This window comes from Poecilia formosa, unplaced genomic scaffold (genome assembly GCF_000485575.1).
Source record: "Poecilia formosa unplaced genomic scaffold, Poecilia_formosa-5.1.2 Scaffold51, whole genome shotgun sequence".
Classification (NCBI taxonomy): Eukaryota; Metazoa; Chordata; class Actinopteri; order Cyprinodontiformes; family Poeciliidae; genus Poecilia; species Poecilia formosa.
The window spans coordinates 167,766-182,384 of record NW_006799990.1 but is presented as its reverse complement, the minus strand read 5'-3'; the positions used below and the strand labels follow the sequence as shown (position 1 = coordinate 182,384).

The window sequence follows — 14,619 nt, the reverse complement described above, 5'->3', positions numbered from 1 at the left end:
TATATATTATATATATAATTTTTTTGCAGTGCTAAAGCAATAATGATCAAATTTCTCAACTGAATTGCTTAATCCATTCACCCATCCTTACCACACTCCTTCAGACCGACTCCCAAAGCGAGCAGCCTTTTAAATAAAAAGACACACCGTCGGAGATATAACTATAACTTATTTTCACCAATTATTTCTACACTCTGATCCATCACTGGGTTAATGCCGCCCGGCTCCAGCAGCCAGCGTTCCCACCAATCTGTCAACGTGCGTACGGAGAGCGCTCGTCTGTCAGATATAACTGCACTAATTCTCGCCAGAGGGACCAAATGAGCAATAAGAGTTTAATCGTATAGCACTGAATCAAAGTTGAGGCCCATATCGGGAGGAGGGGGGAAAAAAATTAATTACCTACTGTTCTTCAACTTCTTATCGCACATATTCATCAAATGTACAGTTTTACATTAAATAGGAAAGACATCCTCAGAGACCCTTAAATTAAGCATGCTGAGACACATTCGGTTCCTGCGCCTGCAGTGAATAATCAATGTAAACCCATAATGCTATCGTCCATCTATCGATGGGCGTATTAAATCAGGCGCTCCTCTTGTGAAGGTTTTTGGTCATCTTTAGATAAAGAGCTTTAAATGAACGGAACAGGGAGCCAATTACTCTTAGAACAAAATGACCCGAATGTGCTTGTTGGACTCAAGAGGACAACGTTAACGCTTAGAGAGAGAGAGAGAGAGAAAAAAGGGAGCGTCTCATCATTAGTGAGAGGTTACGCTATCGGACAGGTTCAGGTATTTCTTGACAACGTGATCCATCACGCAGCGTCACTAATTAACCACAGTCTGAACACGCATGCAGATTCAAATCAGAAGCTTATCAGTAATTCAATTTAAGATGCTAACGCCAAAAAAAAAAAGAAAAAAAGATGAGTCTCCCTGGGACTTTTCAAGGATGAATGAAATGAAAATGGAGGACACGACAAGACGAGCGGATCCCGGAGAGAGGCGAGTTTGAGAAAATATAAAAGAAAGCCGAATGAATTCAAAACAAAATCTCTGCCCCACATTAAAGAGAGATTGGTTTCTCAGGGCAGGCTATTTTTCTGTGAAAGGGATTCCTGCTTGACAATTTCTTCTCTAATGGGGTGTTTAAAGTGTGAGGTGAGGCGCTGCAGGAAAAGCAAACAAACAAATCACAGAAAACCAGAAAACTAGAAGACCTGGAGCAGATAAACTCATTGGGACAATGTTTTATAAGTGAACACAAACAAATCCATCAGAAAGAAAATCACGGTTTCAATGTTTACGTGAGAAGTTAGTTATCCATCTTACAGAACGTTTAAATATTTCCAATGACGCAACTGAGATCAAATTTACATCAGATGTTAGCAACTACCTAATATTGCAAATATTAGTAAATCGAAGGAAATTAATTCAACACATGAAGTTGGAATGGCGTAAGGAAAACGTATTGCACGCATTTGCAGTATTTTATCCAATACTTTAGGGAAAGCCTCTCAACATTTGACCCATTCTTCCACACAAACCATCTGCAAATCTTGAAATCTTTTTGGCCTTTCCCCGGATTTTCAAGTCAGGTGATTAACTGGAACACTCTCGTAGTTTTTCTTTGTTTTTCCCAAACCAATTAACAGTTTTCTCAACTATGTGGTTGGGACTATTGTTTGTATGTGGCCAGGGAACTAACTGCGCTCATTTTAACATTCACAAAGTTAAATTACATGGCTGTAAACAATTCCATTAGTATTGTTTTGCAAAATTAGGGCATTTTTACTGAATAAGCAATCTCTTTACAAGCCTTAGTTAACATTAAGCCCACTAATATTAATTTTCATTTTCACATAGCAACAGTAATGTTTTCTAAATGCTGATAGATTTCAAATGGCTTCTTGGCTTTCTATACCTTCTTACTGACAACTGGTGAGACTTTCGTATCAGTGCTTCCATAAAAAATACTTAAAAAAGCTCATTCCTCTTTTCGCCTGTATCTGTGTAGATATTATTCAATAGCTCTTTGTATTTGTGTTTACAGTTTGCTGTAAGTACAGCCTTTTCTCTGATTTGTGTATGTACACACACCTTTCGAAGTCAAAAAGGATTTTTCACGTTCATATTTACAGCACAGTCCACATTAATTTGCACCTCTGGCTAGGATGTGTGAAAATGAGTAAAATCCATTTATCTTTTATAACAGCAGCGTGCTTCTTGTCACTGAACATTTTCAGTATTTAACAGTGAATTTTGGAGGTTTGTTTTCCCCTTTTTATCATCCCTCTCTCTCTGTGCATACAGGAAAGATAATAATGGACGCTCAGTCAGCCTGGCATGAAACAGTTTCCAGTTTTATTTTGTTATTAGTTGGACAAGTTTAGGTTAGTACTGGAGTTGTCAGAGGATCTCAGGCCGTGAGATATTTTGATATGAAAACACAAAATACAATGTAACAATTTGTGAAACCTCACCTGGAGTCTTCTTTCTGTAGATTTGGTGTTCTCTGTATGAGTTTTAGCTCAAAGTTGAGCTAATCCTCAACTTAGCTCAACCCCATATCAGGGGTCTTCCCTTCCTGAGTTAGATGCATCACTACACGCCTTCTGAAATGACTTATTGATTTCCTCTGGATTATTTCTGAACTCTCTCCTTCTCCAAAACCCATTTCCCTGGCAATAGTACAATGAAACAGGGACAGAAAAAATACAAATAATTTGAAAACGCAGACCATAAGCCACTGCTAGCGCTGAAGCTCACGCCTACTTTAGAGCTTCCTAATGGTGCTTAAATAAAGAGCTTGTTTGCACTTTAATAGGTCCAAACTGTATTTTTTTTTCTTGAGATGAAACTTAAAAAAATAGAGTAAAACATAAAATATATAAGAATTAGATCGTTGGCATTTTGCAAACAGAAATAACTTTTGTAATTCTAATCGATGTAAATTTGGTTTAACTTCAGGGAGTAAGAATAAAAAAATGTGTTTTTTTTATATATGTAAACTTCTGGTTCGAATTATATATGGAGTCTGCTTGATTTATTAATTTTTAGAATCAAATAGCATTCAGGAAAAGACAAAAGAAATATCTTTTCACAGAGTGCGTAAACAAGAGGTGCTACGTTTAAAGCATTCAATTTCGAAGGAATTGCAGAAAGACAAGCCAAAAGCATTAGTGTTGACAGCCATCAATCATGTGTCTTTTTTTTTTACAGTACTATTGGCCAAAAATATATCAAAAGAGGAACAGAAGCAATACGAACAAAGAAATGAGGTTGGCTGCTGCATCGAAGACATAAAAAAATAAATAAATAAATTGTTTTTCACTGACCTTTACTCACACTTTAAAATGAATAAATATATACCAGGTTGAAATTAAATACTGTGTAAAGTGAGCAAATGCAATATTTCATGGCATTTAGGAAATACAAAATATGTTTTTCAAATCATGACTTCCTTTTTTATAAATGTGAAAGGCTGTCCAAAGAAAAACTAAGGAAAAATGCTGACCTCCTGAACCCAATAAATGGCTTTGCCACCCTCAGCAGCTCCAGCTTCCTTTAAATGTCCACAAACCGTGTTTTACATCAGCGCGGAGGAAGGCTGGCACACTTTTCTTGGCAGAATTGCTATGATTCGCCCACAATAAAGCGTTCTTTTTATTTTTTTTGAGGTTATGCCATCTCAAAGAAATCCAAATCCAGACTTCAACTAAGCCACATCAAAACAAAATATTTTTTTTATTGTTTTATTTGATTTTTTTTCTTCGAGCCACTGAGGAGTGGAGTTTCTGGTGTGTTTTAGATCATTGTCCCGCAGCAACAAAAAAACAAAAAACAAAAAAAAAAAACAAGTGTGTTTAAGTATGAGAATACAAACTCTGAGTAATTCTCCTTCAGGATAGCATTTATACTACACTGTAAAAAAATAAAAATAAAAAAAAACTTAGAATTGTCTAAGACGCAACAAACTAGACCATCCCTGTCATTACCGCCGTCATAAATGGTTTTGGTTTTTATTTTGTACAAAGTTTTAGACCAAATAGAATATATTACTTTCCCACACACTGATAAAATAAACCTGATGTGAATCTCTCTAGTGAAAATTTAATTTGGATAGCAGTCACTGTCTTTTTTTTTTGCTTTACTCACTGACAACTTGGAATATTTACTTTTCACGTCATTCGAAAACCTTCCTCGTGTTTTTGGAATGACTTACAATGTTGGCTTTTGTTTTTAAAATGATACAATTTATCTGAACCAATAATTTGATATTTGGACCAAATAACACTAACAAAAATTGTTTAATTTCTGATGAATAACTGGATTTTAGAATTAGTCTTACCTACACAGTGCCTAATCTTGTATAAATATTTGCATCTAACATTTTTTTACAGCATCAACTCTTGATTTGTTTTTACGTTTATAACGTTGCCAAAAAAGAAAACAGTTTGTGATTGGTAATGAGAAAAACAGTCGTACATGTCTTTTTAATTTGGTGTATGTAAACTTCTGGTTTCAACTGTCCCTGCAGTCGACGCCAATATGAAAAGAACCAGGAAAAAAACAAAACAACATCGTCATCGTCGCCCAACCTTAATAGAGCCGCCAGTGCTGTGTGCCATCAGCATTAACACAGCACTCATGAAATAGACGCGAGGAAAGGGTGAACAATAAACGCGACCTCTTAAGTAGAGAGTCAGACATTTTTTCCCTCTCCCCATAATGCCTTCGAAAATAAAGACACCAGAATGTACCGACTCCCGCTTTGAGCTGACATTTTGTCTTGAATAAAAACAGTGACACAATCCGAAAGGCCTTATCAGGCGGAGACATACGGAGGCAGACACATTCACAGACAGTTACTGAACTCTTCTCAGACAGAACGCACTCATACCCCGTCAGCTGCTAGCCAATCTGCTAATGGGGTGAGACGCTGCTGGCGCGCAGATTTGTAAGCTTAGACGCAGGAACAACAACTTTGTCACTTTGCCTTAGAGATATATATTAAAAAAAACACTACACGTTTCATAAAAGACGTCTGTATAATTCATGAGCAGCTACGGATTTCCGAGGCGCTGCCTCCTTGGAGCTTTCGCAGAATGGCTCTATAACCGAGGCAGCCGAGGTTTGTTGCATGATGGTGCTATTCGCATTCAGGACAGTAGCCCGCTCACTTTTCTTGGCCTGAATCCCATACCGGGAAATGAAATCAGACAGCTCTGTGAGGACGAGACTATAAAAAAAAAAAAAAGAGGAAGGAAGGAAGTACAAACCGAGTCCACGGTGCAGTCTGTCCCTGACAGGTCTAAATGGACCAGGCAGTTGGGCTGGGCCAAGAACAGGTACAGGTTCTGCAGAGGAAGGAAAACAAATGACGTGTTTCAGGCAATTAATACATTAAAGACTTTTAAAGGACATTTTTGTGAGATAATTCAGGTGTGTTCATGTTATGCAGACAAACTTCAACATATTTTATTTGGATTTTATATAACAGACCCACACAAAGCAGCACATTGTTCTGAACTGGAATATAGTGTGGCGTGCCTTCAACCCCCATATTGTTAGACCATAAAATCAAATCCAGTTCAATCGGCTGTCCTTACAACTGACATCTGTGAGTCGAGTCCAATTTAGGGTGTTTTCACACCTGGTAGTCTGTTAGTCCTTGTTTGACTGGGGACCAACAGAACCAAACCCTTTGAAAAACCTGTTCACCTCCTCGCCTGGGGTGGCGCTGCACCAAGAACCACTGAAGGAAGCAATAAGAAAACCTCTGAAGACGACAAGAACGCAACTTTGCTTTACGCGAAATGTAAGCAAAAATGGAGTAGCGTCAGATTTTAGTGGTTGTAGGAGTTCTCTTTTGTCTTTGGTGAAAGATTATTTCTCCTGTTAGCGCTAGACTCTCGTGTTTGTTTTGGTTGCATTTCCCCAGAATGCCTTGCGCCACAGTCGGCTTCCTGCTTTTGGAGCGGTCTCCAGTCCGCTTGGTTTTCACATGCAGTGCGCATTTGAACCGCGCCAGAATTAACTTCAACCGAACCAAGACCTAACAGAGTCCGCCTAGGTTTTCAGGTGGACCAGAGTTCCTGTTTTGTTTTTTTTGTTTTTTTGACCACATCAGAGATTGACTGGGCATTCACGCCTCCCCAAATGAACCAGATTTTCAAGCACAGCTGAGCTTCAGAAGGTCTATCTGTAGACGCTCTGCAGACTGGGTGATTCATTTTTCATGCTTTCACAATATTGCCAGAAGTAATGTAAGAAAGCTAGAAGAATCTTCTTTGGTGTAGTGGGGAAAAAAAACCTGAGGATTTTGGGTAGACTGAGATGCCGGCAATGATTTTCGGTGTTACGTGGGATAAATTATGGTACATTTTTCAACTCCAAAATTTTTGAAATTTGTCAGACATGCTTCTTGGTTAGTCTGAGATGCCGATTCTAGCAGGTCTGATTCATCCAGTCGGTTTCTATGCAGCTTTTCCCAACACAAAAACTCCATAAAAACAGCAGACACGGTCCGTGTAGCTTGATAAGAGTCACTCACCGTGGCGTCCTCTCCAGACAGAACCCCGGGGTTCTTACTGAGGTCCAGGTGCAGCAGAGAGTTGGAGTAGTCGTCACTTGAACACAGAGCTTGAGACAATGAAACAACACCTGGTGGAATAAAACAGAAATGAAGGGATGCATCATTTAGCCAGCCAACGACTGATGATCACATTCGCATTTTTTTTAAGTGACAATTTCAACACCGTCGGTGAGCAATAAGCAACTGTCGATTATAAAGCGTCAAAATGGACTAAAAGAAGCAAAATGGGTAAAAACAAACAACTAAAGAGGAGGGTTTTTTTTAAAAAAGAAGTTATCATAAGAAAGGAGCTATAAAAACCATTTTCTCTCTGTTGTACTTTCAGAGTGTACCCTGAACCAAAACAAAGGTCAGATCACAGAAGTACCTTTTGTTGCACAAACGCACAATGCAGCAAGGGAATCATTAAACTTAAATACATCAACTCTACAGAAGAGATACTGAGAGGTGGCAGTAACTAATAACAAGAATCACCAAAGCCTGCCGTTTGCTGTCTGGTGCATCTTGGGCCCTCAGCAGCAGGTGCAGGAAGCCCGCTTTGCCCGTTCTATTGCTTCAAGGAGCATCTGTGCTAGAAGGCAGATATGGCACGTGTTGCTCGAAAGCAGACGAGGCACTAAGCTCCTCATCCCTTAATTTGTAGCGATTAAGAGGGAAATGACGGGAAGAGAGGACAGAGAGTCTAATCCTTCCCCCACCATCCATCTAGTCATCAGCTGCTGTGAGCGGGGGGAACGTTGGAAAGCCATCAAGATGACCCGACTTTATCGCCAGAGTGTGTACATGCTGGTTTTCTGGCGCACACGTACGGCGTCTTTCTACATTAGGTCCTGCTACAACCTCTAACTTTATGGACAAGACGAATAAATATTGAGGTTGAAGAAAATGTCATGTCTATGCTTTTCTACAGCAGTACTGTATGCTGTCAGGAGATGATTGGAGCTGAAACAGGGGTAATCCTTAAAAGAATTTTATTATTAGAGGCTGCAAAAATCCTGGGCTGAAGGTACATGTTCCTAAACAGAGCTACAATGTTTAGATCCAAGCATATTCATGTTAGAATGACCCAGTGAGAGTCCAGACAGAGCTCCAACTAAAAATCTGTAGCAAAATGTGAAAGCGTACGCTGACAGAGGCTGTCCAACTAATAATCTGACAGAGCAGTCGCTAGATGAGCCGAGCTGGTTTTACAAAGCGCTGATCAAATACAGGACATGCCATCTTCAAATTGTCTCTGGAAAAAAGAAAAATGTTGAAAGCCATGCATCCTTTTTGGTTCACTTCACAATTAATCACTGCTTTCTGCTGTTCTATCACGTAAAATCCCATTGAAATACATTAAAGCTGATGGTCGTGTTCTGACTAAATGTAGAAATAATGAACTCAAAAGGCACTATCCTGTAGGTGTTTAAGAATCACATGAAAAGGAAGAGGAGGGGGAAGAGAGAGAGAGAGAGAGAGAGAGAAGGGAGAGAGAGAGAGAGGGAGAGAGAGAGATCTATAAATATTCAGCAAAAAGTGGTAAGCCTCTCCAAAGTCACGCCAACAACTACAACTCAAGGTCAGACCAACTGTATCCTGCTGAATCACTATCTGATCTTGTTGGCTTTTAAAAAACTCTCATTTATAACACGCTAACTTGGTGTCAGGGTCACTATCTGGAACACACGCAACACTTTTAGCCTTAAATATTGCATTTAGCCTATCCTTATTTAATCACAGGAAAGCTGCCTAAAGATGAAGAAAAACTGAGTGGGTGAATACATTTGCTTAACAGAAAACACTTGATCAACTTTAACAAATGTGAGCCAGAGTCATTGACTTTGTGTTGATATGAAAAATCGTGTGTGCGCGTGTGTGTGCGAACTCTATGTCACGCACCGCAGAGAGCAAAGAGGCCATTTTTTTGCAATCAGCATGGGAAGAGCTGCAAGGCCATTTTCAAACAATCTGTCATCCATTGTTTTACAAAGAACAAGAAAATACTCAAGTGGGGAATATTTAGGACAGTCAATGTTCCCAGAAAAAGGACAGGGTTTATTTTCAAAGATATGAAAGACAAATGCTGTGAGCATTGGCAAAAAAAGGTGTCATTTTGCATGAGGTGCCATTTATTGTCCCTTAACAGGACATACATGACTTATATTTGCAAAATCATGTCTGAACAAAACACGGATTTTTAAAGCAATGTCCTTTAGACAGATGAGACCCAATTGGTGTTAAACTACATAAACATCAGATACCGATAAGCGTCGATTGCTGGAGAAGGGGTGATGTTGACTTGTATTCTAGCCCCTTAAATTTGGTTCAGTTGAGTGAGCCAATGAGATCCACTTTACTCTTAATCAGGCAAACTACTCTCAGCCAATCAGATGTCAGCAACTCAGAGCATTTAGGCATCTGGGCCTGGTGTAATCAACTTGTTTGGGGATTTCAACTTTTATTGTAGGAGAGTTGTTGATATTTTGTCAGTTTTGTTACCGACTGCTAAGCCTATCTTTTTCTTACCACAGTCTATCCTCTGATGGCTACTCCAGCAGGATATTGGATAGCATGTTTCTTTCTTGACCAATGACTGTCCATCATTAGCCTCCACAGTTACAAGAGCAGAAGAGAAAGGGAAATTCTTATCATGGGTGTCTAGCCAAACAGCAGTGTGTCAATGTAAACCAACATGTCTGACCAACGTTTCCGACACCTAGTTGGATCTATTGCACAAATAAAGTGGTCAGTCTTTATGGTCAAACATAAAGCTATCAATTGGATAGCTCTTAATTTGACTCATGCAACAAGACAGCTGTCTTAAACCACAGCACATCCACAACATATTGACTCTAAAAAAAGAGAGAAGGACTGAAATGTGAGAAAGTTGTCAAGCTTAGTTCCCGCTCCCTATTGAAATGTTGTTGTGGGATTTAACAGAAATGTTCAATAGTGAATGTCCACAAACTTTTATACAGCGAAGAAAAGCTACAAAAGAGGAGCTGCTTCTGCAACCATGACCGAAACTGGGTCAGAACGCTACAAGACTTGGTCAAAAATATGCCAGAAACATTTCCAAATCAATCGTCTGTCTCCTCTTGGACACAACACATCTTTGGCTCTGACGTCAGCCATGTTTAAACGTTGCTCTTCGGGATGATGCCGTACACAGAGCAGGCATCGTCAAAAATGCTTTGTGACCAATCAAAGAATCAAAAAGCTTTAAAGAATCGAAGATCATACTTACACCGCTGCACACATCACACAAAAACGTTGGGTTACTTAATGTAATCCCTGGTTCTTTGATAACAGAGTGAGGTGTTTCACTATGGGAATCGCCTCAGCGTGACCCAACTATGGAAGCACCAATGACATCACGTCTGTCCGTGACAGACAGGTTGAGCTAAGTTGTAGTGCATGGAGTTCACCGTGCTTGCTGGCCGTTAAGTCGGATGGGTCTGACCGCTTTTGCACTGATTTTAGAAAAGTTAACGGAGTCACAAAACCAGATTGCCACCCGCTTCCTCGGATGGAGGATTGTGTAGATTGAGTAGGCTCCGCAGTGTTTGTGACAAAGTTAGATCTGCTGAAAGGCTATTGGCAAGTCCCGCTGACAGAGCGAGCCAAGGAAATCACTGGATTTGTGACTCCAGATGCATTCTTGCAATATACAGTGATGCCATTTGGCGTGCGTAACGCGCCGGCAACTTTTCAGCGTCTGGTAAACAAGGTCTTGTCTGGTGTGAAGCTTATTTAGATGACATTGTCATTTATTCAGACTCTTGGGAGGAACATCTAGAACAGGTGAAAACTGTTTCAGAAATTAAATGAGGCCCACCTGACGGCTACGTGACAGGTCAAAGAAATGCGTTGGTAGAATTGTAAAGCAAAAAAAAAAAAAAACTTCCTGGCACCTTGAAGCAATGCTAAGACTTTAGGAAAACGTATAAGCCCATTAGGGAGTCTCCTTTTTTATCTTTCTTGGTATGACACATCCAGAAGTCAGTTGTATATTTTTTTCTCTCAAACTTCTCTTTTTAAGCCTGAAGTCGGTCTCACTCAAAGTGTGTCTGAATTTAAACTCTCGATGACGTAACTCACAGATAAGGTTGGAAATTTCGTCCTTTGAGATGAATGAAAGGTTGATGAAAGGAAGATTCCTTTAAATCATTGCTACCTGAAAGTTATTGAATCAATAACTGTAGGCTTTCTACATTGTTTCTCCCTTTAGGCTGAGTTTATAATTTGAAAAAATTTGGCAAATAGGCAAATATTTGCATTTTTATTAATGCAGATTGTTCAAATTTGAATGAATAACAGAATATGAACTTTTTTTGTTTTATTTATTAGGCACTTACTATCTGTAGCAACACATAATGTTGATATGCATATTACATTGATAAATTATTTAAGCTAAGGTGGATAAGATCTAATAACTTACATTTANGGTAAACAAGGTCTTGTCTGGTGTGAAGCTTATTTAGATGACATTGTCATTTATTCAGACTCTTGGGAGGAACATCTAGAACAGGTGAAAACTGTGTTTCAGAAATTAAATGAGGCCCACCTGACGGTTAATCTCGCAAAATGTGAGTTTGGTCGTGCCACTGTGGTTTATCTGGGTAAAATGGTGGGTAATGGACACGTTAGACCAGTGGGTTCAAAAATAGAGGCCATTTCATCATTTCCCATTCCTTCCTCACGACGTGAGTTACAGCGCTTTCTTGGAATGGCTGGCTATTACAGGAGTTTCTGTAAGAACTTTTCCGCCGTCGCTTCTCCTCTCACTGACTTGATGAGTCCAAAGGTTCCATTCAATTGGTCCCTGGAGTGCCAACATGCGTTTGAGTGCGTTAAAGCTCTCGAGTAGTGCACCGGTTCTTGCCGCACCAGTGTCCACGGTGCCCTTTAAACTGGCGGTGGATGCCAGTGATACAGGAGCTGGTGCGATTCTTTTGCAGGGCGGTGCAGATGGGATAGAACACCCTGTGTGCTATTTTTCGAAGAAATTTAATAGACACCAAAAGGTGTACTCTACAATAGAGAAGGAGGCACTGGCGCTGGTTATGGCTTTGAAACATTTCGAGGTCTATGTGGGCTCCTCTAGTGGCCCGATTGTTGTTTACACCGATCATAACCCGCTCGTCTTTATTCAGCAAATGCGTAATTCCAACCGGCGGCTGATGCGGTGGGCCCTTTATCTTCAGTCCTTCTGTTTGGAAGTAAAGCACATAAAGGGTAAAGATAACATCTTGGCTGACGCTTTGTCCCGTTCCTACTACTGATGCTGCATGGTGTGCTGAAATCCCCATGCAGCATTTAGGGGTGGAGGTGTGAAGGGCTCCTGTCACTGTTGTGAATGAATCCCTGTTTAATTGCTGTTTTCTTCTTGCAGTTGATTGGCTGGGGAGAGTTTAAAGGGATCAAGCCCCACCCACCAGAGGAGCGAGGAAGTTTGGAGGTACTCCTGGTTGGTGGCGTGTCTCAGAGCCTCGCTCCCGCTCCATTGGTGCTATTTCTTGTTTGTTAACCTCCCTCTTGTGTTGTTAGGTCTGGGGATCGTTGGCCAAGCCGAAGTTTTCCGGTTATTGGTTGTAGGGCGAGTGATCCGGTAAGGCAGGGTGAGGGGAGCGGCCCGAATCCGACGGTCAACTGCTGGCTGGTTCGTGAATGCTCCCACTCTTTTGTTTATTTTGCCGCGATTCCCCAGTACCTCTATGTCCAGCCTTGGATTAAATAAAACCCTTTTTGTTTTATGTAATTTGGTCTGGACTCATTATGTTGTGTGTCCTGTGCGGACCGTAACAGGGGGGTAAATGGCTATGTGGAAATATGCATCGGAGAGGTCGATGGTTACAAACCAATCCTCCGGACGAATGGAGCGACAGAGTCTTGTGTGTTAACATTCTGAATGTATACTTGCGTAAGTGTTTGTTTAAACACACGCAGGTCCAGTATGGGTCGTAATGATAGGCCGTCTTTCTTTGGAATGAGAAAATAGCGTGAGTAGAAGCCCTGATGAACCTCTTCTTCCGGCACTACTCTGATTGATCGTTTGGCTAGCAGGGATGCGATCTCGTCCTCCAGGACGTGCACCGAATCCCTGTTGGCCACTGAAACGAGCACTCCTTTGAATCTCGGAGGTCTCACAGCGAACTGCAGTCTGTACCCCCTGGAAATCGTGGTCAAAACCCATGGGGAGACTGCACATGTGCGCCACTCCTCTGTCTGAGCAGAGAAGGGGTCCGCCATGATGAGTGACGTCATCCCCTCTGCACTGCTGAACTCTGCTGTCATGCAGAAAGCGCCAGCTCCCTCTGTTGGGTACAGAGGGGGATGACATGGATTTATTTTTGCAATTTTTTTCTTTTTTTGTGGGGGGCTTCCGGCCCTCTGCAACATGCCTGGTTGCAGAAAAGCTTCTTTTATTTCCCTTGATTCCCCCAGAACAGAAAAATGTGTGAGGGGGCACTGGTGAGTGCTTGGTGACACTGACAAAGTGCTATGAAGTGTTACATGACAGTTTTGAAGTGCTGGAAAACACTGCGTTGTCTGTCTCAAAATTTCCTCTCTCTTAACACAAGGGAGAGAATTCAACAGGACTCCCGATGAACTGGGAACCACAGGAGAGTTTGAACACTGGACAGAGAGGTTTGCTCTGCTGTCTGAAAACCCTCTCTTCCGAGGAAGAAGTTGTGGAAAAAAGACAGGGGCTAGGTGGCCCGCTTCATTTTCCTCTCCATGGGGTAAGATGGACGATTTTTTGCAGCGGCCGCTTACCCCATGGTTTTGGGTTCTCAGATTTACTTTGCTGGGGAGGCTGTGAGGCAGGCCTTCTTGGAGCCCTGGGTCCACCCTGCCGTCCTCTCACTGCACCAGCTGCAAAGCCAGGTCTTGGTCCTGGTGGAGGAGTTTGGCTAGGTTTACAAGGCAAACAAAGGTTGAAGGCCTCTCCCTCCCGTTTTCTGAGGGTTCTTATTTCCCTCATTTTCTCCAGGGAGGGGCCAAATAGATCTTTTGATGGGTCATAGCTCGAATCCATAATTTCAGCCTTTTGGGCGTCACTTAGGCCTGACAGGTTTAGCCATAAGGCCCTCTACCCTGAGACTGCCAGTCCCCATGACACGACCACAACCTTGAACGGCACCTCTAGAGGAGCGTAGGATAAGATCGTTCACCACACATCTCATCCCAAAGGGTGGGGTTTGGTGTCCCCGAGTCCAGCTGACGACCCATCTCCTCCAACATTTCACTTTGATAGGCTGACAACAGTGTAACTGCATTAAGCAAGCACACTGATTGTGCAGCATATTTGTACATCCGCTGGTAAATAGATGCAGTGAGGTGATCTATTTTACCTGGAAGCGAGATGCTTGAAGATGCTGACACAGATCTGCGGTTAGGATTAAGGTGGTAAGCTACTGAAGGCTCCACTGTTGGGGGTTCAGCCAGCCCCAACTCACCCATGCCCTGAATCTCGAGTTTAGAGAAGCCCTTGGTGGGGAGCTGCTTCAAACGAAAAAGAAAATGCTTCTTTGGAAGCACTTACCCAGCACAGTCCAGGCCTGTGTCCAGCGGCGTCTTCCTTTTCGGAACGCCTAAGAACGGTTAAGCAAAGCCAAGCTAGCCTGAATGTCCTGAGGGAGCTTTGTTGTAGTTCTTTACACAGGAAGAAAGCGAGAATGAGTTGAGAGGGGTAGGTTGGCCATGATATTGGATGGTGGGCCACAGTCACGGCTCAACCTGTCTGTCGCGGACAGACGTGATGTCATTGGAGCTTCCGTAGTTGGGTCACGCTGAGGTGATTCCCATAGTGAAACACCGAGCAAAGTTAGAAAAAGAACCTTTAACTACTGATAGTCAGAACTACGGAAAGAAGACAAAAGGTGCTACGTGACAGGTCAAAGAAATGCGTTGGTAGAATTGTAAAGCAAAAAAAAACAAAAAACTTCCTGGCACCTTGAAGCAATGCTAAGACTTTAGGAAAACGTATAACCCATTAGGGAGTCTCCTTTTTTGTCTTTCTTGGTATGACAC

At 41.6% G+C, this 14,619-nt stretch overlaps 1 protein-coding gene across 1 annotated transcript in view; it reads right to left on the bottom strand.

The window, feature by feature from the left end:
• Window positions 1-14,619, bottom strand: part of LOC103138444 (leucine-rich repeat-containing protein 16B-like) — a 116,812-nt gene that overhangs the window by 52,813 nt on the left and 49,380 nt on the right. The window contains exons 13-14 of the mRNA XM_016671783.1: window positions 6,559-6,668; window positions 5,285-5,362 (exon numbers count right to left, since the gene is read on the bottom strand). Coding sequence (XP_016527269.1) covers window positions 5,285-5,362; window positions 6,559-6,668 — 188 coding nt within the window. The remainder of the gene's footprint in view (window positions 1-5,284; window positions 5,363-6,558; window positions 6,669-14,619) is intronic.